At 39.4% G+C, this 21,781-nt stretch overlaps 5 protein-coding genes across 6 annotated transcripts in view; 4 read left to right on the top strand and 1 right to left on the bottom strand.

Moving 5' to 3' along the window:
* Positions 1-6,978: 6,978 nt before the first annotated feature.
* Positions 6,979-10,892, top strand: LOC138134356 (monocarboxylate transporter 12-like). The gene is made up of 5 exons (XM_069052553.1): positions 6,979-7,132; positions 8,003-8,495; positions 8,862-9,087; positions 9,136-10,076; positions 10,132-10,892. The coding sequence occupies exons 2-5, from the start codon at positions 8,018-8,020 to the stop codon at positions 10,416-10,418; spliced, it is 1,932 nt and encodes a 643-aa protein (XP_068908654.1). The 5' UTR covers positions 6,979-7,132; positions 8,003-8,017; the 3' UTR covers positions 10,419-10,892.
* Positions 10,893-11,484: 592 nt separating this feature from the next.
* LOC138135200 (monocarboxylate transporter 7-like) lies at positions 11,485-13,248 on the top strand. Its single transcript, XM_069053867.1, has 5 exons — positions 11,485-11,814; positions 11,863-12,339; positions 12,393-12,481; positions 12,531-12,930; positions 12,979-13,248. The coding sequence occupies exons 1-5, from the start codon at positions 11,592-11,594 to the stop codon at positions 13,239-13,241; spliced, it is 1,452 nt and encodes a 483-aa protein (XP_068909968.1). The 5' UTR covers positions 11,485-11,591; the 3' UTR covers positions 13,242-13,248.
* A 123-nt stretch (positions 13,249-13,371) lies between these two features.
* LOC138135000 (monocarboxylate transporter 7-like) lies at positions 13,372-15,441 on the top strand. The gene is made up of 4 exons (XM_069053629.1): positions 13,372-13,681; positions 13,729-14,612; positions 14,666-15,125; positions 15,179-15,441. The coding sequence occupies exons 1-4, from the start codon at positions 13,411-13,413 to the stop codon at positions 15,439-15,441; spliced, it is 1,878 nt and encodes a 625-aa protein (XP_068909730.1). The 5' UTR covers positions 13,372-13,410.
* Positions 15,442-16,305: 864 nt separating this feature from the next.
* Positions 16,306-19,599, top strand: jef (major facilitator superfamily domain-containing protein 6 jef). Of its 2 annotated transcripts, none has more exons than XM_069052905.1 (6): positions 16,306-16,505; positions 16,554-17,039; positions 17,084-17,711; positions 17,764-18,129; positions 18,176-18,685; positions 18,759-19,599. In XM_069052905.1, the coding sequence occupies exons 1-6, from the start codon at positions 16,399-16,401 to the stop codon at positions 18,861-18,863; spliced, it is 2,202 nt and encodes a 733-aa protein (XP_068909006.1). In that variant the 5' UTR covers positions 16,306-16,398; the 3' UTR covers positions 18,864-19,599. The 2 variants fall into 2 exon arrangements, with proteins under 2 accessions (XP_068909006.1, XP_068909007.1); XM_069052906.1 differs by having other exon boundaries at positions 18,176-18,692.
* A 485-nt stretch (positions 19,600-20,084) lies between these two features.
* LOC138134565 (metabotropic glutamate receptor 5-like) overlaps positions 20,085-21,781 on the bottom strand; it is a 32,685-nt gene continuing 30,988 nt past the window's right edge. The window contains exon 8 of the mRNA XM_069052904.1: positions 20,085-21,741. Coding sequence (XP_068909005.1) covers positions 20,600-21,741 — 1,142 coding nt within the window. The 3' untranslated portion in view covers positions 20,085-20,599. The remainder of the gene's footprint in view (positions 21,742-21,781) is intronic.

Raw genomic sequence — 21,781 nt, 5'->3', positions numbered from 1 at the left:
TCTGTTACTGTGAATTGTTGTGGCAGCATTTTCCACCCGTTCTCGTAAAACGTCAATTGAATCAATTGGTTATACCAAATCCTTTATGTACCCCCACAAGAAGAAGCCGCACGGAAATTATCTGGATTCGAGAAGCACTCCCGCACGTTTCACCATACACTACACAATATCAATGTATTCAATATTCGAAAATAAACGAAACGATTTCACAAAATTTTAGCCTAAATCACAGAATGAACACGTAAACATCTGCCTTTTGTAGTCGAATAAAACTAACTAAAAATGTAATCCTCTTGTCTCTACCTCGGCCGCGGAGCGAAAAAACTTTATTCTAAAAACACAATGTTTTGCGCTGATTTTACAATATGTAATATATTGTACAACTAGTTAGTTATGATTATGAAAGTCATACTTTTTTTCATGAATTTGCAGTTTGATTAAAGAGGGTGGAGCCCGAGTTAATCAGCAAATGTGTGAAGAAAAAAAGAGACTTTCGTAACGTGTTGTATACTCGAAATGTTTTGGATATGGATTGTCAAACTCAAGGTCGCTTAAAACTTATGATTGAACTGTACATTAGTGAGATCTGTCATAAATTCCAGTAACCTTATTGGCGCGCCTAGTTACTTTTGCTGGTAGTGCCAACTTAACGACAAGTCCCCAATCCATATCTATAACGTTCCGACTGTATACGACATTTTTTTGCATAATGTTGAGCTGAGAAATTTGGCTTAAAATGATTTATGTAAATTAACCAATAAAAGAAACAGAAATGCATAGTAGGTATTCTTTGACAATAATCTCCGAGGAGATTATATAAAATGATTGAAAAAAGTTCTACTTTCATTACGATTTTTTGTTAAAAAAAGTTCAAAAGTATTTCACGGTCACTGTCATTGGGTCAAATAAATAACTAGAAAATAGGCAGCTCGTGGTAAAATACCGAAATGAAAATTATGTTTCGCAAAAATGGTACACTTGCTTTCAAAACTTTCGCGTACACCTATTTTTCACTGTATTAAATCAGAGTTGTAATTAATCAACTCTGACATTTAAACTTTGAAAAGTCAAAATACCTCGACTGACAGAGCAAGACAAAGATTTGATGCTTTTCAAATTACAAGAGGGGTGGTCCATAAGAAGGGTTGCTATTCATTATGGGCAGAAATTTGTGTCGTGAGAGACTGATCATAATTTTTTTAAATGCTATCAATCTCAAAATTACCCGTTCACCGTTTACACTGGTAAAATTTTGCAAAATCGTTGTTACTTGATTTTGCATGCGTACGTGAAAGTTTTGAAAGCATGTGTACATAACAATTTTGTTGTTCTTGACGAGATCTGTCATTGGTTAAAATTAATTGAGACACGTTGTATACATACGTACAAATTTTACCTTTTATAATATGTTAAGATGTACTTAAATGATAATTGTTTGCTTCAGTACTTTTTCTTTGCTTTGTGTCGTCCCTCTTTGTTGCATTTTCTTTATTGGGTTAGACGTGTGTGTATTTTTTATTTTTCTTATTATTGTTTACTTAGCAGACTCATAAACTTCACATTGAAAACGTAATTAAGACTAAACTGAAACTTTGTGGTGCTGTTATTAAATATTGAATTTTTCTTACACATTCGAATATAATATAAAAATATTTAATTTATTAAAAATGAAATATCCAACATCCAAGAGTGTGGAACAGGTATCAAAGTATGTATACGTATTGTAAAAAAACATTGGGAAGATTGTAACATTTTGCAAAAAAAAAATTGGCTAAAAATATTCAAAGAAATCTTTTTGTGGAGGATGAGACAATTTCCATAAAAGTTGCATCATTGAATTCACAGTAAAGTGCAGGTCATTTTCTGACTACCTTCATTGTAATAGACATAAAAAGAAAGTTAAAAGATGTCGAAGTCGGTTATGTTTAATGGATGAAACAATCCAAAATATTGCATCATTTTCTATTAATTAATTAATAAGTATAAATTGACGCGAGGTCTAAATCTATGACAATTTATATTACTTTAAATTGTTGTTTTTATGACACCAAGTCACACATGTGAGTGGTATAAATCGAATTTACATTTCAGTTTTAAATTACAATCATCAATACAATAATTATCCCCCTCTTTCCCCCGAATTTGCAGGTTCTATTAGAGATATTTATTCAATAGAAAATGATTAGTTTTAGTACACAATACATATTTACTTTGTTTTTTTTTTATTCAATTTTTTCAAATAAAATGTTAGCCTTTTTACTAATGAGTAATGAGAAGTTGAAGGATTTGTACAATGTTCACCGAGAGAAACGAAACTATTTTGTGCATGGCAAGGTCTTCACTCGACCGTAATAAATAAACTGATGCAACATTTTTAATATGTAAATAAACAAAAAGGTGCAAATGACGTATTAATACGTTATCAGCCCGTTAGACAAGCTTTCACCGTAACAAGTGTCGGTAGCTTTCATTGATGAGAGCCGAGTACGCCAATGACAAGGTCTTGGTTAATTTTCAGACCCATTGGCTTCTGACAAACCAGTTATCTAGTGTGTAGATTCAATGAACCTTTTTCTGGTCATGTAATTTATCCTCACTTACAGACATAGACCGGAGTTTCGCTTCTTGTGGGCTATTTATAGACATTATCTCCTGAAAATAAATAGAAAAGATTTTCATCAAAGGAAAGTAATTTTGATACCGGCAACTTCTGCTCTACCAACTCCTGGACAGATAACACGATTTTGCCGTAAACCTCAACTAGAAGTTTTTTGACCCGCTCGTTGACATTGACTCTGTATGCATTAGGTTTGTTTTGTCTTTCAAAAAACCACAGGCAAACCCCCAACATTTTAATAACAAAATTACTTTCGCCTGGTGCAAGATAAGTGAAGATTTCATCAGCCAAATTACCAAATTTCTATGTCGGCTATTCCTTTTAATTGTTACAAAGGAATGCTTGTGCGACGGTTTTAGCATTTATGCAACGCCGATTATTCACGCGTTCGACCTTAAACAATTAACTAACTGCTACCGCAGTGGAAATCCATTAAAAGTGGAAGTACATATGTACGTACGTCTGCACTTAATTCAACCGCTCTTATCTGTTTGACAGTGGTAACAAGATAAGTTCCGACATGACGTAAACATCCAAGGCTTGTTTTAGCCTGAATGGCGAACGACAAAAATTTGCAACGTCGATAAATGAAATTCATGAAAGTGCACAATAGTAATAATAGTGGTACGCAACATCATTTGCATATTATGCACATGCACACCATTCAGTGTAGTAAACGGTACGATGTGTACACTTGTGTTGTATACACAAGTTCCTGCCACGTCGTTATCAATAACATGATCATTATCATTATTGAAGCAACACTGGATAATTAATTAGACCGCTTTGTAATTACCAGTGTGATTGCTAGCTCACGAGCGTAGCTAACAATTTGAATGTTTGAATAGTTTTTGCATGTTAAATTACAGAAAAAGATGACTGCATGGATTGATGTTAGGCTGATGTAACTTGTCTGTTTATTACATTAGGCGGTAAATTCTCAAATACCGATAGTTTGCAATTACGGGGAATTGTTCTCAATTTTTTACGAGGTCACGTACGTAATCTGGGATGTTGGCACAAGCGGCCGCACAACTGACCAACGGACAACCGATAAATAATTAGGAATTACCGGTAGTATCCATTACCTAGAACAAGGACGACGTCACCCAGGTTATGGTCAAGGAAATGGATTTGACAACAAAACTGAACCGAGCCGATTTTGCTTTCACGCGAATTTGGCCTACAAATAAATCTTCCGGATTTGTTACGAATTATTTTTCCGCTATGATTTAGCACATCCGTTTCAAACGAGCTAAGACGGACGTTTGATTTGCCACAACTAACCAACTTTGTATGCTGTTTCTTCCAGGGTTGGCATGTTTAAAACATTATGTTTTAATCGTCAGTTTAAAACAGTGTTTTAAACATGTTGTATAAAAAACACACGTTTGTTTAAAACTGTTTAAAACATGTTTTAAACATGTTTTTTAATCGATGTGTTTTAAAACAAAAAAAATACAAGAATTCAACTTTTTTGAGTCACGTTCATTTATTAATTTATTCAGATTATTCACATTTCCAATACAAATTGGGTTTTTTTTTATATGACAGGTCCACGAGTGCCAAAAAAAAACCCAATTTACACACAAACTCGTTAAATAAACTACTATTATACCACTAGAGGATAACACGAGAAAATAATAAGAAATCTAATTTTCCGTAATTTCGCAGTTTGCAATACAACTGCGCAGTGCGCATGCCCAGTGCTCGAGCGTAAAAGTACAGCAACATAATAAAGATTTCAACCGGTTTAATGCTGTTTTATTCGTGTTTAAAATTGGTTTAAAACATGTTTTTTTTTAAACCAAGTTTAAAACATGTTTTAAACAAAAAAAAAACTGTTTAAAATAAAAAAAACTGTATGTTTTTCTTCGACTGGTCCAAATTCGGTAATTTCCAAACATGCAATGCTCCGAACTGGATCTAGAATTTATAAGCACATTATTATTAATCGATTCCATTAACAGGATAAATTGCCAAATCACAATTACCAAATTTACAGTTTTAAAGATCTCGCTGAAGTCTGCGATTGCCTAACAGAACGAGAAAAACGATGCATTTGAAAGATACAAAATACATATCTGATGTTAATTTGGTAATACGATTCTTTTTTTTTTTTTAATTAGGGAATTTTTAATAAGTCTACGACCAATTCAATTTATGTTCTTAAGGAGTTCAAAACTGAATAATGGTTATTTCCTGGGACATTCTGTGTCCAAATAGACAAATAAATTCAACAGATGCATCTAGATTGTCATTGGGAAAGTAGAACTTGCATTTAAATAGCCCACAACGTTATCTCTCTGGCAATTAATTCAAGAAAAAACTGTTTCAAGAGTCAGGGATTTCGTGATAAACTGTGTTGAAATATCGGAAGATTTTATAAGACCATTGCTCTGAATTAATATTTTTAATCCTGATTCTCGTGTCAACAGTATTGACTCTTATTGTTACAAAATAATTGGGTAACGTGTTAACTCTTAGGACCCGCAGCTAAGCAATCTTGTACGCAACGTATTGTGTACAGATTTTATACACTGTGTCCCATCGAGACGAAATTAATTAACCGATAACAGAGGTCGCGGGGGCTATCATGTGTAATACACATTGTGTAACCTGTAAATGTGTGACACCCCATCGCTAATTTATCTCGAGACTAAAGGTTATCGTTCGACTCGCGAATTTATGGAAAGTTATCGTTTCTTGCAGTCCTCCTTTCGGGGCAAAAATATAATAATGGAAATTTTCGACCACGGATGGTGCAAGAGAGGCAACAGCCGCGGGAGATAAGGGCGGGAAACGCTCAGATACATTAACTTCGGTCTTTTGTGTAGAAAAAACAAGGTTGAAACGACGGGGATGAGGGTTGGTCCTTCCAAGAATCGCTGTAAAATTTATGTTTGAACATGCGTCCATTCATTCCGTGCCGAATAGATAATCACGAGTTTGGGCCAGAAATATTTGTCAAAGTGTCATTATAATTTTACGTTGTAACCGCTTTCAATAACCGAAAAAAATCTCGATGGAGTTATTAATTAGAGGGAGATTAGACACTCAATAAACTAGTTCAATGCAGGTGTTAGTAATGATAGAGAACATATTGTTTTATCAAACAGACGCGACTGCTGTTGTCTGCCAGAAATATTAATTTAATTGCTGTAATCTCAATGTTGGGGGAAAATGGGTCAAAATGCTTTGTGATGGAATTTCAGAATACGTAGCACGTCATTTATTTTTTTTTTGTGTCCACGTGGGAGCTATTTGTTGACCGAAAATGTAAATTTTCTGTTATGATACACATATTTCTAATTACATACACTAGAAAATAGTGCCAATTATGATAATTTAAGGAATTAGAATAATTTTATTGAGAGATAACTGGAAATGTCAATTAATGTCTTTTTGTGTCCAATAGTTCACGCTTTCACAACTATCCTTTTTGTTTTTACGTTGTCCGATTCGATCTGTATCGGATATTTATAGAAATTTTGATCGTCGATTAACCAACATTTATTAACAAACATTCCAGTGCAAATTTGAAGAACGTCTTTATCTCTCCAGTTTAAAGGTTGCGGCTTACCCCATACAGCGATAAGAACACTGTCACAAATATTGCTTTTTTTGTGACAGAAATAATGTCGCTTTAGGGACGCTATTTTTGAAGGGACATCCGGCTTGAGACGAGGGTGCCAGTTACAGAATATCTGAAAAACAACCGATAAACACATATGACTTGCAGAACCCAGATCAACAATTAATATGCATTATTTTTCTCAGATCTTTAACAAACAAAACTGATTAGTAGTGAAGTTCTACAACTTTCCGGCATAATAAACACCGACATTACCATAAATTATTTTTTTAAAGCGAAAATGACCGCCGATTTTGAAACTTTAAGTTGCAGCTGTAAGTCTCAAGTCATGATGGATCATTAAAATATCTAGTGACCTTTCGAAAACCGATTCACTTGATTTCGAGTGATAGGAAAGTTTCCACGAGAATGAAAAATATCTTCATCTTTATATTTATTCATGTTGCTTTGTCACCGTTCAGGTGACTTTTATGCATATTTTAAAATAATTTATTGTGCCTTGTTCTCGTTTACGTTTTATTTAACTTTACATATATTTGCTGATGTTACAATCTTCAGCGGACCTTCAAGTCTTTCCGAGTAAAGGGAGTAAATCAGAGGCACAGTTTTATTATCGTTCACGGTGAATGCCATCACATTAAATTTACACACCTGAAATAGATAAATAATTTTTGGAAGAACGCCGTATATAATACGTACAAAACGAAGAAACTAAAAAATAAAAAAAGTTAAAATGGGATTTATAGTGGGGGGAGCAGTGATTACTGTTGTTGAAATATAACAATTCTTGCGCTACGCGCCAAGTTCTGTGCTTTCAGTCAACCAGTTAGTGTTGAAGTGAACGCGGGAAAAATCATCGAATGTGCTCCTGTGAATGATTGTGGTACTATTTGAACACTTATGTTACTATTATTTATAAGGTATGACTTAAACTCTATTTATTTTTTTATTCCGCACACAATATCAAAATTTACAATTTTTCGAAAAAGTAACGGTGCTTCTGGTGGATGCATTTTTGTAAAAAGCGTCACCCAACAATGCTTTTTATTGGCTTTCGATGTAAGAGGCACAAGAGCCAGGTAAAATATTGGGAAGTTAATAAGGCACCTCTCTTTTTTTGTTAGAAATAGATCCCAAAGAGGACACGATCGGTGTTTCTTTGAAGTGTTTTAAGTAATTTGAAGTGAACGAAGCGGCATCGGATCATCCACTCCCGAGAGGGTTAAAGTGGATAAAGCCTTCGATGAAATAAACATTGAGAGTAAATTTCCGGTTTTCGTCAAATTGACGTCACCAATTCTCATAATTATTTAATCAACCTTGCGATTATTAAAAGTCGGTTCTGATACCGGTCGGAGTTTTTTTCAATCTTCAAAAATTTATATACGCCGCGTGTCCGGTTCCCTACGTATTTTAAAACCAAATTAGTTGCGGTGATTTGAGCCCAAATTTAGATAACGCAGTGTTTAATTGGAACAAAATGCGCAATCGAATCCAATCAATGTTGCAACGGAAAAATGTGACACATTGAGGTAAAAATGCCGAGATCACATCTTGCATCCTAGTGGAAATGTCACAGCTGGACTTCCACTAACGCACCACATCTGCATCTGCTTATCCAAATAATTAAAATGTTAATCGGTTAGAAAAAATCGATCAATTTAGCATAACAGGTACAGCAAGATCGGCCTAGTCCCTAGTGGCACCACAGCGTGACCGTGAAAAGATAACTAATCCACACCCAGACCGTCTCTCTGAATTCACATAGATAACGCGCCCTTTTCCCGCAGATAACGTGATAAGACATGTCTCCCCCGAATGGTGCTCCCCCGGGAAATGCCAAGAACGAGTACCTCCAAGTCCCCACATCGTCTCAGGATGACACTAAATGTTCCCCCGAAGAGACACAACCCGTAGAGTCCGATTTCATCCAAGAGGATGAAGCTGAAGTGGTGGTACCACCCGACGGCGGTTGGGGCTGGATGGTGGTCTTCGCCTCCTTCATGTGCAATTTGATAGTCGACGGAATAATCTTCTCGTTTGGTAGCTTTTTGACTCCGATTTCCAAAGAGTTCGGCGTCTCGGAAGCACGTGTTGCACTAGTTGGATCACTAATGTCCGGGTTTTATCTTATCGCCGGGCCCTTCGCCAGTGCTGTGGCTAACAGATACGGATTTAGATTGGTCGCCATAGGAGGGAGTCTGCTGGGGGCGGCGGCCTTCGCCCTTGCAAACTTCGCCACCAACGTAGACTACTTGTGCATCGTGTTCGGAGTCCTAGGAGGTGAGAGATCACATTTTATTGTTTACGTTACTGAGTGCTATCAGCACGAGGCTAACGCAAACAGTTTGATAACAATTATTTTAATTGGAACAAAACGTCAATCAGGTCTTCAATAACAACAAAACAGTACAGATCAAATGTCGTTGACATTAGCTATGCAAAAATTTGAAGAATAGTAGATTCGCACCACAATTTACCATTTGTCCTTACTCCGTGACATTTATTAAATATTACATAACCTAGAAAATATGCATAAATTGAAAGCCGTTTTTGCTTTGTAATAATCATTGTTGTCTACTTGTTGGATCGAGCTGCACCACGTGCACTCAACGACTTCTTGCTTATGGCACTGTGTGATTGTTAAAGGTATCGGCTTTGGGCTGATCTACGTCCCGTCCATCATCACCGTGGGTTTCTATTTTGAAAAGTGGAGGGCCTTGGCCACCGGAATCGGAGTATGCGGTTCCGGTATCGGAACGTTCATGTTCGCTCCGATCACGACAGCTCTCATAGAAAGCTTGGGTTGGAGAACTGCTCTCTTGTGCCAAGGCGCCATCGTCTTCAGTTCTGTCGTTTTCGGCCTCCTTTACAGGTAACTTAGAGATTCAATTGGTGTCACGAAAATAAAACAATTTTTCAGGCCCTTGAAACCCACCAAAGTGCGCGAAATCGCGAACAAAGATGAAGAAGAAAAAGAACTGCAAATGGACCCGAGCAAGCTGCCTCCCATCACCAAAATGAAGATGGAGAAGGCTTTGGAGGCGATGAAGTCCAGCGAGTCGTGTCACGCCAGCCAAAGCTCTCTCAATCGCGTGCTCGGTGTCAACAACAACGCGAATTATCCTCGAGTTTCGGATGTCTACCACACTATTAGTATTCCTCAACAAAGAGTATTAGACATATATTGTTACGAGAAGAGGCTGAGTGTTCCTTTTATCACCAATGAAGATAAAGTGGAAGGGAAAGAGTGTCTGTTGGAGACCAAAGGTTCCAACCCCATGATAGTTCCTAAATCTGCGCGAAGTGGCTCCGTTACGGACCAAGAAGTGAACCGACCTATGTACAGAGACGATATCTTCTTCAGCGCTAGTTTAACTCGTTTACCTCAATACACCTCCCGCACGTCGATCGCTTACAACTTGTCTGTGACACGGTTGCCCACTAAGAACGACATCGACGAGGAAAAAAAGCGTTCTTGCAAACTCTGCCCAGAAGCTGTGAAACGAACCCTAGCCACGATGCTCGATTTCAGCCTGCTCAAATCCCCAACTTTCCAAATCCTCGCTTGGGGCGGATTCCTGACCATGATGGGCTTCTACGTTCCTTTCATGTTCTTGGTTGACCGTGCCGAAAACGCGGGCATGCTCAAGGAATACACTCTCTTCATCATATCCGTCATCGGCATCGCCAACACGATAGGCAGAGTCTTGTGCGGCGTCCTGAGTTCCTTCCCAGGAGTTAACGCCCTCTTCGTCACCAACGCCGCGCTCACGATCGGCGGGATTGCCACTATATTCAGTGGGTTTTCCATGACACCGGAATTCCAGTTCACCTATGCGGCGGTGTTTGGACTGTCGATTTGTAAGTGTTAACATTGAATGCAATCTGTTTATCTAACTCATTTTTCCCATTGTAGCTTGCTTCGCGTCGCTCAGGTCGATCATAGTGGTCGACCTCCTAGGCTTGGAGAAGTTGACCAACGCGTTTGGATTGCTTTTGCTGTTCCAGGGAGTGGCCGCAGTGTTTGGGGCTCCTATAGCGGGGGCCTTTAAAGTAGCCACAGGAAATTACGACGCGTCATTTTATTTGTCGGGAGGACTTCTTCTGGCATCGGCTGTGATGTGTTATCCTCTAAATTACATCAACAGGCGCGAAATGGAAAGAGCGAACAAGAGAGACAATTCAATATCGGTACCAGTTTAATGATTATTTATAACGAACGGTTTTGCATAATTCATAATTTTCCACGTTCCTATTGAAATCGGTGCTACGTCACTGCAACTACGTTGTTTTGTTGTTTGAGATTTGCAATACTCGAATTTCGGTACTTTTGACAGTTGTACCTACGTTAACTATACATGCGACAGGGTTTTCATTCGACGAATTAAGACTGATGTAGTTATAAGACGTGTAAATATGTATTTAATACTCTAGTTTAACTTGCTACTACGGAAAATTATGGAATTTACCTAGTTGGTTTAGAATTTTATAATTGCTGAACAATTATTTATATCACCCACTCTTGTTGGACATTCCAATGTTTTATTGTTGCCTAAGGAATATTTCTACTCATAAGTAAATTATTATATTCATAGCTGTAGACCAAATTGTTAGTCTGATAAGATCGAATACTTGTAATATTTTTGTTAAAATGAAAATATACAAATCAGTGCCTCAGGATGACATTTCTTATCTAATTACCACTAACTCAAAGTAACGGGCCTTCAAATAAATTTATATTTAGAGCAACCTATGGAAATTCAATTGTTTGCAACATTTTTCCAGCGTAGAAAATGACACAAGAAACGTCTGACATTTTAACGAAATAAAATTAGGTTAGAAAATATTTGTAATTTTTGTAGTGCATTCTCCCTATTCCCCCTCCACAGAATATGACAATATGAAATTGGGAAAAAGCTTACTATGTAACCTGTGTAACTCCGGAGAATAATGGGTTACCTACAAAAATTACTTTACAATTAGAATGTCGCCTACGCCTACTCTAAATATATATTTATTTGAAGGCCCGATATCAGTAATAACGACTTCCTCCAAGGCGGTCTTCCGCACAACAATTATTCAATCACTTCTTAACAAGCTCCCTACTTATGTACTTTTTTTACCTTTCGTTAAAAACTTTTTGATCCCAGATAATTCTTTACCAGAGGGCATCAAATTCTTGTTTTGGGGTAAATGTAAATTTGTGAATTAGAGTGATGGTTTGCATTTTGGCAACAAGCCATCAACTTGGCAAATTTTTGACATTCGGCTGTCAAAATGGCACGAATCTGTCAAACAAACCTTGGCATGATCACATAATCCTGGTGTCCACATCTGATATTCTACAGAGTCTCCGTTTCTAAAGAAGAGTATCCGATGAGGTCCAACGAGAATGTCGTTGAAACAACGGCGATAGTTCCTCCCGATGGAGGATGGGGTTGGATAATAGTTGTCAGTTCGTTCTTTTGCAATTTCATGATAGATGGTGTACTTTACACTTTTGGAATATTTTTGAACCACATCAGTGAGACTTTTGAAGTTCACCCCACTAAAGTAGCTCTGGGTAACTCCATCATGGTTGGTTGTTACGCCATGTCAGGTACGCTCCGAATCCTGCAACGATCCAATAATTAGTTCCACCGTGCAGGTCCCATAACGTGCATGATAATCAATAAATGTGGATTCCAAGTGGTGGGGATTATTGGTGGTATTACTGCCGCAACAGCTTACTTTACGAGTACTCTGATCCCTTCGATCTATGCCTTTATTCCCATTCTTGGAGTACTTGGAGGGATAGGTTTTGGAATGATGTATCTACCTGCAATTGTAGTAGTTGGGTATTATTTTGAGAGATGGCGAGCGATGGCGACTTCTGTTGCCGTGACTGGTTCTGCTCTGGGTATAATGACGTTCCCTCTCATCATGGAGGAGTTGTTGAAAGAGTTACATTGGAAGAAAAAGTTTTATGTTATTGCGGCAGGTTTACTAATAACGAGCATACTAGCGTTGACGTACCTTCCATTAAAACCAGTTCGAGTCTTGATAAAAGACAATCAAATTATCGAGGTACTGGGAAAGGTACCGCCTCAGGACGCTTCGACTTCTGATGGGCAGAAGCCTAAAAGTAAATATTAGCGCGTGGTTTAAAAAAAATTGTAACTAATTACTAATTCACAGAGAAGAAGAAATGTTGTTCTTGGTGTCGGAAATACGGACGTCCCGAACAGGGCGAAATCATGATATCAACGTCTTTATTAACACTTAAGGTAACACAAATTTATTGTTAAAATTGATCTAAATGTAAATCGTTTCCAGAGTCATACTAGTACTATTGATGAACACAAAGTGGAGAAAAAAATGAAATTTACAAATATAATAGACATCACTTTATTGAAATCTCCTTCTTTTTTGTTGCTGGTGATGAGTGGGTTAATTTCATTTCTTGGATTATTTGTTCCATTTACATATATCGCGCAAAGAGCAGAAGAAACGGGGGTATCTCCGGAAATCTCCCACTTTCTGTACACAGCTTTAGGAGTGTCCAACGCTGTGGGACGACTTCTTAGCGGACTATGTTCATCATTTCCCCAGTTTACTCCCCTCACAGTTTCTTACATACACATCACGATTTGTGGTTTGGTTACGATCGGATCATATTTTGTGACAGATGTTTACAGTCATTTTATTTACATCTGCCTTTTTGGGATCACCAGCGGTAAAAGTCGAAATTTGAACAACTCAAGATTGATTTTTTAATTTTTAGCATGTATTGCAGCGATTCGCGCCCCTATAGTGGCCGACATGTTGGGGTTGGATCGTCTAGCCAGCGCTTATTCCTTACTTATGATATTTTACGGTTTCGCTGGGTTCATGGGGCTACCCATTGCCGGTGCAATTATTACATCGCAACATTCTTACAACGCATCTTTTTTATACGCGGGTTGCGTTTTAACAGTAAGTGCTGTTATGTTAATGCCCATCAGCAGAATCAACAAATGGGAAAAAAGAAGAAGTCAAGAACACTAATAAGCAACAGATAATTTTAAATAAATATATACAAAACATCTTTTTCGTTTTAATTAATCTGATCTTTGTCAGAAGAAAAAATATCTATCGGTATCTAGAATTTTACAATCAAATTACTACTGACCGATGTGTCAAATAATGTGACAACGTTAGTATAATTGATTCAACGATGCAAGAAGATGGCAAATTATCTACAACTTCCAGCTTTAAATCGTCGTTCAGACAAAGTGAAGATTTTATCGACACCACCATAACAGTACCCCCCGATGGAGGTTGGGGCTGGATTGTTGTACTGGGCTCGTTCTTGTGCAACTTCGTAGCAGACGGAGCGATTTACACCTTTGGAATCTTCTTAGACGACATTAGTCGGACGTACCACACAAAAGCCACAGTCGTCGCAATAGGCAACTCACTAATGACTGGTTTTTACTACTTTTCAGGTACTTTGATCGTGTTGTTTTCAGTTTGTTTCAATCTGAAGTTGCAGGACCAATTACGTGTGCTCTCGTCAACCGCTTGGGATTTCAAGTGACGGGATTCCTCGGGGGCGTAATCGCCGCCATCGCCTTCATGTTCAGCACGATGACGACCAGCATCGGTGGATTTTTGGTGGTTTTTGGGGTGATCGGGGGTTTCGGTTTTAGTTTAGTGTATGTCCCATCTGTGGTCGTTATAGGATTTTATTTCGAAAGATGGCGAGCTTTGGCGACTTCGATAGCTGTGACAGGTTCCGCTGCTGGAATCATAGGTTTTCCAATGATCATCGAAGGGATCCTGGCGAAGTGTTCTTGGCAGACTAAATTCAAAGTCATCTCTGGAGGCTGCGTGATGGCCAGCTGTTTGGCTCTAGTGTACAGGCCGTTAAGGGCAACACACGTTTTGACCAAAGACAAAAAACTGATTCAATACATATCTGGTGATACGTTCGATTCGATTGGGTCCTTCCACCTAGAAGAAAAACCGAGATTGCTGGACAAATTATTGAAAAGGTTTCACAACGCCATGTATCCCACAGCCTCTCAGTTGCACAAGGAGTCTACATTTGTGATGAATTTTCCCGAGGGACCCAGTACTTCTTCTGTTTTCATTAGTAGCGTACCAGAAGGAAGTGCGACGACTTTTATGAAGGTCACTCCTTCAAAAATCGACGAAAAGTTTGATAGACTTAGTACAGTATTCGAAGACGAGAAACCTAAAAGGAACAAGTTCAAAGACTGTCTCAGAAAATTGTGTTGTGGATACAAATGTTGCAAATGGTGTTGTGGCAGTACCAATAAAAATAGACCGATGTACCGAGACGACATATTCTATGGTGGCTCCTTGTATACGTTACCAGGTTATATTCCATCAAGAATGTCACAAACCAGCAGAGTAATAATAAATTAGCGCCAGATACACTTCTGTTTTTAATAAATTGCTTACAGAAAAAAAGTTTCGATTATACTATGTCTGTGACAAGGATTGAAATGTTAAGGGAGGGAACACAGGAGAGAGTGCATTACAAATGTTGTCCGGAATCTGTAATGAGAACCTTGGTCACGATGCTGAATTTTCAACTGTTGAAATCTCCGTCGTTCATATTTTTAGCATTAAGCGGTTTCTTCACATTACTCGGAATGTACATTCCTTTCATCTACCTCATCGAGAGAGCAAATGAGAGTAACCTGAGCAGAGATGTGTCGTATTATCTCTTTACAGCTTTGGGAACTTCGAATGCTTTGGGACGAATCATAAGTGGAATAATTACAACACTACCTAGAGCCAAACCTTTGCTCGTTTCATACGTGAGCTTGTTTATTTGTGGAATATCAACTATAATTTCTTACTTTGCTACAGACGTTTACAGTCAATTTATTTATGTCAGCGTATTTGGTCTAACGATCGGTAAACATGTTAGAACAGGTTTCAAAAAACATTTACAACTTGTTCCATTTCAGCGTGCTTGGCCTCTTTGAGAACTCCAATTGTGGTGGAACTGTTGGGTTTAGAAAATCTAACTAATGCCTTTGGATTGTTATTACTGTTTCAAGGATTCGCTGGATTTTCAGGCCTGCCCCTCGCTGCACAAATTGTGGTGATTACACAATCGTACAACAAATGTTTTATCTTTGCTGGCTGTACCTTAACTTTAAGTGCAATTTTGTTAATTCCCATAAAACAAATTTCCGCTTGGGAAAATAAAAAGAAAGCAAACAAATAAATCAATCTTTTAAGTTTCACCGAATTCGTTTTATTCTTTCTACACTCACATTTCACTTCACATTTGTCAGGTAGTCCAATCACTATGGTCAAAAAAGCACAGAAGTTAGGAATTTTATCCCAACTAGCTGAAATGTTGTATATTTTTCTATTTAGCAGTTTTAAATTAAATTTAAAAGTACGCATCAATCTATAGTACTGAAAAACACAACGGTAGAGCTGTTGGATTTTCTCATGGGCTATGAGTCATATCCGACCCGAAAACATTGTCATTCGTAGTCAATGGTTTCAGTTTTCATTTACAGATTTTTCACTGGTTTATCGTTCCGCTTTCGCGCAGATATTTCCAAGGTCACAGTCCATGAGAGAATCCAACATCTCTACATAACTGTCAAAAATATGCTTTTCCTAAAGACCTCTTTATCTATTGATTCTACGATGTAAAGCGTGAAAACAGTTGCTCTTTTTGGAGGCAATTTCCTAATCTACATATTTGATACTAATTGTTTTAGTTTCTGGACCAGGCAATGAAAAGGAAAAATATGTATATTGAAAATTCATATTTAGCACTTCTTATGCGCTGTACATTATTTTCTTTTAATTTATTGATTATACATTTTATGAATATTTTCCCGCCAAATCAGTCGATCATTCTTATGACGACGTTTACCAAGTTGCAAGGAAAACCGTTTTTTTTATCGCACCATACTAAATGAAATTCGGCTGGATGGGAGAAAATTCCTGAGGAATCACGCACAATTAGTGGACCAGGAGCTTTTGACCTCCTTGCTATCAGCCGTCGCCATCGCGCCGTCAGGCTTCGCTCGAAGAACACAAATTGGCGGCGCGCGTCTCATATTGATCCGTCGCCTACAGCTGCTACTGCAAGTGGACATCGATTCCGTCGGACGGAACACGCAGTGTTCCCGTGTTCCGATTTGGTGTTAGTGTTTCAAGAATGGAAAACAGAGACTATGAATATCCTGGAGCTGGCATGCCTCAGCCCCAACCTGGGGTGCGTCCCATGGTGGACCCTGAGGCTCAAGGCGAAGTCGATCCCACCATGTAAGAGTCTCTCATTGTATGCGACATTTTCATCACAGACTGTGACAGGTACCCACAACCTAAAGAAGCGACGCACAAAATCCGTGGAAAATCGGATGTCCTGGAGATGTTTTTCGGCCCAGTAGACCAGGAACTGCTGATTGTGAAGAGTTTTTATTTCTTCTTTTACTCAGCGTTCGGATCGCTGTTTCCTCTGATGGGGGTGTACTTCAAACAAATGGGGATGAATGCCAGCCAGTGTGGGTTTCTGATCGGGATTCGGCCATTTGTGGAGTTCTTGTCGGCGCCGTTTTGGGGGAGTTTGGCCGACAGGTGGCAAAAAGGGAAAATGTTACTTTTGGCATCTCTAGCTGCTTGGATCATCTTCACCGTTCCTCTAGGCTCGATACAGCCACCTCCAACTTCTTGCATGGAGATAAAAAACAATTCACCTATTTTGATAGCGCCTAATGTCAACGCGAGATTGATAAACAAGAGGTCCATCATGATGGACAAACAGTCCCAAGACGCTGAACATGCTCATGAATTTTCCAGGTAAATGCGACCAAAGACAGTTCTAGTGTAATCTATTCTTGTAGGCACGCAAGATCGGAACGTTCAACTTTCCCCTTGCTGAACGCAGGTCAGTCGCCCATCAACGTGGAATATGCGGCTAACTATAAACCCCAAGATCACGAAAGCTGGGTCCAACCTATAATTTCTTCCATCGTCTACCGCACCCAAGACATCCAGAAAGCGTTCTTCCTTCTCATCCTTCTAGTCATAATTGGTGAATTTTTCAGCGCACCTGCTATAACCCTTGCAGATTCCGCCGTGATCACTTTATTGGGTGAGGACGCGGATCGTTACGGCCACCAAAGAATGTTTGGTTCTTTGGGTTGGGGCTTGGCCATGTTCTTCGTCGGGATCGCTCTAGATCATTCTACCGCCTTTCCGAATCACCCGTGCGGGCCCGACAAGAAAGAAAAAAATTACACGATCTGCTTTGCAACTTTCTCTGTTCTTATGGGGGCAGCTCTGATCACGGCCACTCAAATTACCTTCAAATACGACGATCCTCCGCCACCTCCACTTCCTGATTCTGAAAAACCACCACCTCCGTTGTCGCATGAAGACCAGTTGCAAGCCCAACTAGCTGAGCAACTGCAGTTACCCTCGCTGGCAGACACGAGGGCCGCAGTTCCTTCTCAGCCGGCAGAAGAAAAGGTAACGGCGTTATAAACCTAACCTAATCTAGATTTTAGTTTTTTATTTTTAGACCAAAGTGTTTGCTCAAACTACGCGCGAGATGCCCGAATGGGTGACGGTTCTTCAACAATTTAAGAACCTCAAGTGTGCGTCTTTCCTGTTCGTGGCTTGGTTTATGGGTTTCGGGATCGGTTTGATCTTCACCTTCCTCTTTTGGCACTTGCAGGACTACGGAGGTTCCCCCACTCTCTTTGGAGTTGCTTCTGTGATCAATCACATCTCAGAAATCTTCGCCTATTTCTTCAGCTTCAGACTGATCCGACAAATGGGACACGTGAAAGTCTTGTGTTTAGGTCTTATCGGCAACACTCTTCGATTCTTGTACATATCTTGGCTGTCCAACCCGTGGTGGGTGCTCCCGTTCGAATTTATGCAGGTGAGAATGCGACAAAGTGAGATGAAATAATCACGTAAAACTTCAGGGAATCACACACGCCGCCGTCTGGGCTGCTTGCTGCTCGTACTTAGCCCACAACTCTCCCCCTCAATTGAGGTCATCGGCTCAAGGAGTCTTGCAAGGAATCCATCACGGCTTGGGGCGTGGCTGTGGCGCCGTAATTGGTGGACTATTCGTAAACTCCTTCGGATCAACGGCTACGTTTCGCGGTTACGGCGTAACCTGTCTAGTGGTATTGGGAGTTTTCATTTTCATCAACTTCTACCGAGTCGATCAAGGCTTCGTTTCCGACCTGCCCCAGACCGAAGACCCGAGACAAGTTGCAGAGGAGACCTCGCATCTGGCACCGCACGGAGTACCGAGCAATCCTATTCCCAGAGCTCTGTCCAGCACCAAACTCCACGAATTGTCTCAACAAGACGGATACGGCGCCACTTACCAAATGGGACAAGGAGGAACTCTGGATATTCCGGGAGGCGGAGGAGCCAACCCGTTTACGCAGGGTGCACCCGACCAAAGATACACCGGGTTCCAGGTAAGAAGTAAGTACGAATCTTACTCGGTAAGTGAAGTTTTTGCAAATGTAGCGAAACCGGGTAATTTTACAGATGAATACTAATTTGGTCCAATTTCCGTGTGGGTTTTCATCCGAGTTTACAACTCTACAAACCCAACAACCTCTCACAACTGCTAGCTGCAGCTACGATTGGTAAACCTGGTATTTATCACCGTCACGGGGCTAACAGTGTCATCCCATTTCTTGATTCACTTCTATTTTACGTAGGTCAAAAGGGTATTTTGGAGAAGACGTCAGGCAAAAACAAATTAGGTTAATCGATACACTTTTTGATGTGCATGGCGAAATTATCCCAAGGAACACGAAAATATCAAATTTGATATTATACTATTACACCATTTGATCTCATATCATTTTAAGTAGAGGGTTTTTACGAAATGTACGTGTTAAGTAGGTAGTTTATTTTCGAAGTGGTAGATATACTAAATAATCTAATTTTATAATCAGACACGATAAAATATTCTATAAATTTTATAATATGTTCAAAAACGTGTCTATTTATTGAAATGTCGTTTACTATAAATGTTGCAAATACGGAGTAAATAAGTTATTACATAAAACATTATTCTGCAAGTTGTAACGTGAACTACTTTGCGTTTGATCGTTGTATAAATATTTATGGGGTGTCTGGCCCAACATTATAGTATGTACAAAACAGTGTTGTTGATAATAATTTGTTGAAAGTAATAATAGAGTAATTATTTGATTTGTTCGACTACGTTTATATTAAATTTGAGGTTATGTAGATAATGTACATTATGATGTTTCGATTATTGTTTCGTCGATAGACGGTCGCGCCAACCCAGTTGTGCAAGTTAAGACCAGTTCAAGAAGATCCAAACAGTTTTGACTGATTCAACAAAAACGTCTAACAACAATCAAATCTAGTTGTTCGGGCTTGAACTGGTTTTTGGTTGACTGGACAGGAAACTGATAACATATCCTTGAGTTGCCACATAATAAAAACTATCCCATCTAAATATAAGAATTCGTTAAATGTGAGTAAATGTGAAAAAAATACAAAAAGACATAAGCTTTTTATTGTTTATGCATAAATGCAAGGGGGAACTCTGATATTACTTTTAGTTTTGATAAATCTTATAAGTTCCGTCTTGTGTTTAGTTGTAAAACACTAAGTGACGTCCTTAGTCTATACATATCCAAAAAAGTATTAACGAACAGTTGTTGAAAACAATCACAGTTTTATTATTTATGTAAAATAGCACCTTGTATTTATCTGTAAATGTGAAATATAATATAGCCGCACTAAGATGTTACTTAATTTTAAGCTACTTTCTTTTATAACCATAGGTCTTGATACACGTCGTGTTTGTTTTAAAATGACAAATAAAAGACCTTTATCAACTGAAAATTTTATTACAAACAATAAATAGTATTGCTTCGAGGGGCTGATCGGATACTCTTGTACATTGACTACTTTGTTTGGTCTTCATGAACACATTTAGATCTGGTAAAGGGAACGCAAGGAAGAAAGCCATATTTGTTATCACAACAGACTCGTAGAAGATTAAAAAATACCGAAAGTTGAACGTGTACAAAATAAATCAACGATATTGACTAGTTTTATTTGTGTCACAAAGGAAATGTACCCAGTATTATTGAAAGACATCAGGGCAATCTGAAATTAAAATGATTTTCAAACCCAATGACATGGTTCAAGGGAAAGACTTAGTTGCTCGTCACTTTGGTTATCTCAAGTCGTCGGGTATGTTTCGAGGTTAAACAGTTTACGAAGAATAGTTTGGCACCACTTATACATTATTAACAGAAAACATGATCTTTACAAAAACGGACAGCAGAAGAAAATCTGTTGTCGTACAATTAGTCTCTTATATTTTGTAACTGTCCCTGTTACATAACCGAATTGTCAGGTAACTCGATGATAATTTTTTTAACTTGGCAATTATCCGCCTCGCAGCAGTCCCTCTCGGTGATTTTCGGCAAAGAGCACGAATTAGGTGTGGTCACGTAGGGCTCCAAGAGCGTCTGCGGATTGAGCAAAACTTGCAAAAGCTCTGTTCCCGTTTGACACGACAGCGTCCTCTTTTGCGGAGGTATTATGACCCCGTCTCGGGCCGAGGAGCTGTTGTCCTTCCAGCTGTTGCTCGAGCTCTTCTCCGAGACGGCCGAAGCGACCCTCGAGCCGATGTGGCACCGGATGGACTTGCTCGTGGTGAAGAGAGCTCGATTGTTCCTCTCCGGCTTCACCAGGATTATGTATAACTTGGGAACGAAGAGAAAGACCCAAATGACCATCGCGCTGAGAGTGACGCACATGCACAGCGTGATGACTTTGGAGTCGCTGCCGAAGTAGATAGGGACGAAGGCGATCCAGATGACGCACGTGGTGTACATAGCGAAGCCGATGAATTTGGCTTCGTTGAAATTCTCTGGAACGTTGCGGGTTTTAACGGCGTACAACGTGCACAGAATTATCAGGAAGAAGTCGAACGCCAACGGGACGACGATAGCTTCTGGGGTCGTGTCGCATTGTAATAGTGCCCTCTTGGGGAAATAGACGTAGGTGGGTTGGGGGAATTGGTAGTAGAGCATCCCGCCCGCGATGAAAATCTCGATAGCCACCAGGAAACAGGTGATAACGACTTGAGCTGTGGCGGACATGAAGAGGGGTTTTCTCGTGGGGAATCTCTTCTTGCTCCCTGCGAGGATCCTGGCGATGCGGTTGGTCTTGGTGAGAAGCGCCGCATAGATCATGCCGAAGCTGAGACCCGGAAGGAAGCGACTCAAGGCGCACGACACCACCGAGGGTTTCGTCAGAATCGCGAAAATGCTGGCGTGGGAGACGGTCATTCCGACCAGAATAATGTAACACAACTCCTTCGTGGAAGACTTGACGACTGGAGTGTTGTTGTACTTCAAAAACACCAGAAATGCAGACGACGTGCTCAGGAAACCCATCGAAGCGAAGATCATGGCCACGATGGCCTGGGTGTCCTGCCATTGCATGTGCGCGATGGGCAACTCCCGACACGCTGAAAACCGCTTGGTCAGTCGAGGGATTTACGCGATTCG

This window comes from Tenebrio molitor, chromosome 7, assembly GCF_963966145.1.
Source record: "Tenebrio molitor chromosome 7, icTenMoli1.1, whole genome shotgun sequence".
NCBI classification, from domain to species: Eukaryota; Metazoa; Arthropoda; class Insecta; order Coleoptera; family Tenebrionidae; genus Tenebrio; species Tenebrio molitor.
Note: the sequence above shows the minus strand (reverse complement) of the source record. Positions and strands in the feature narration are given on the sequence as shown.

What these genes read in the sequence shown, in the direction of transcription:
- LOC138134356 (XM_069052553.1), top strand. Translation starts at nt 8,018, where the DNA reads ATGTCTCCCCCGAATGGTGCTCCCCCGGGAAATGCCAAGAACGAGTAC. An exon ending in CGTGTTCGGAGTCCTAGGAG is followed by an intron (nt 8,496 to 8,861) that starts GTGAGAGATCAC and finishes TGATTGTTAAAG; the next exon opens with GTATCGGCTTTGGGCTGATC. An exon ending in GGTGTTTGGACTGTCGATTT is followed by an intron (nt 10,077 to 10,131) that starts GTAAGTGTTAAC and finishes TTCCCATTGTAG; the next exon opens with CTTGCTTCGCGTCGCTCAGG.
- LOC138135200 (XM_069053867.1), top strand. Translation starts at nt 11,592, where the DNA reads ATGAGGTCCAACGAGAATGTCGTTGAAACAACGGCGATAGTTCCTCCC. An exon ending in TGGTTGTTACGCCATGTCAG is followed by an intron (nt 11,815 to 11,862) that starts GTACGCTCCGAA and finishes TCCACCGTGCAG; the next exon opens with GTCCCATAACGTGCATGATA. An exon ending in TGATGGGCAGAAGCCTAAAA is followed by an intron (nt 12,340 to 12,392) that starts GTAAATATTAGC and finishes ACTAATTCACAG; the next exon opens with AGAAGAAGAAATGTTGTTCT.
- LOC138135000 (XM_069053629.1), top strand. Translation starts at nt 13,411, where the DNA reads ATGCAAGAAGATGGCAAATTATCTACAACTTCCAGCTTTAAATCGTCG. An exon ending in TGGTTTTTACTACTTTTCAG is followed by an intron (nt 13,682 to 13,728) that starts GTACTTTGATCG and finishes CTGAAGTTGCAG; the next exon opens with GACCAATTACGTGTGCTCTC. An exon ending in CGTATTTGGTCTAACGATCG is followed by an intron (nt 15,126 to 15,178) that starts GTAAACATGTTA and finishes GTTCCATTTCAG; the next exon opens with CGTGCTTGGCCTCTTTGAGA.
- jef (XM_069052905.1), top strand. Translation starts at nt 16,399, where the DNA reads ATGGAAAACAGAGACTATGAATATCCTGGAGCTGGCATGCCTCAGCCC. An exon ending in CATGCTCATGAATTTTCCAG is followed by an intron (nt 17,040 to 17,083) that starts GTAAATGCGACC and finishes CTATTCTTGTAG; the next exon opens with GCACGCAAGATCGGAACGTT. An exon ending in CTCAGCCGGCAGAAGAAAAG is followed by an intron (nt 17,712 to 17,763) that starts GTAACGGCGTTA and finishes TTTTATTTTTAG; the next exon opens with ACCAAAGTGTTTGCTCAAAC.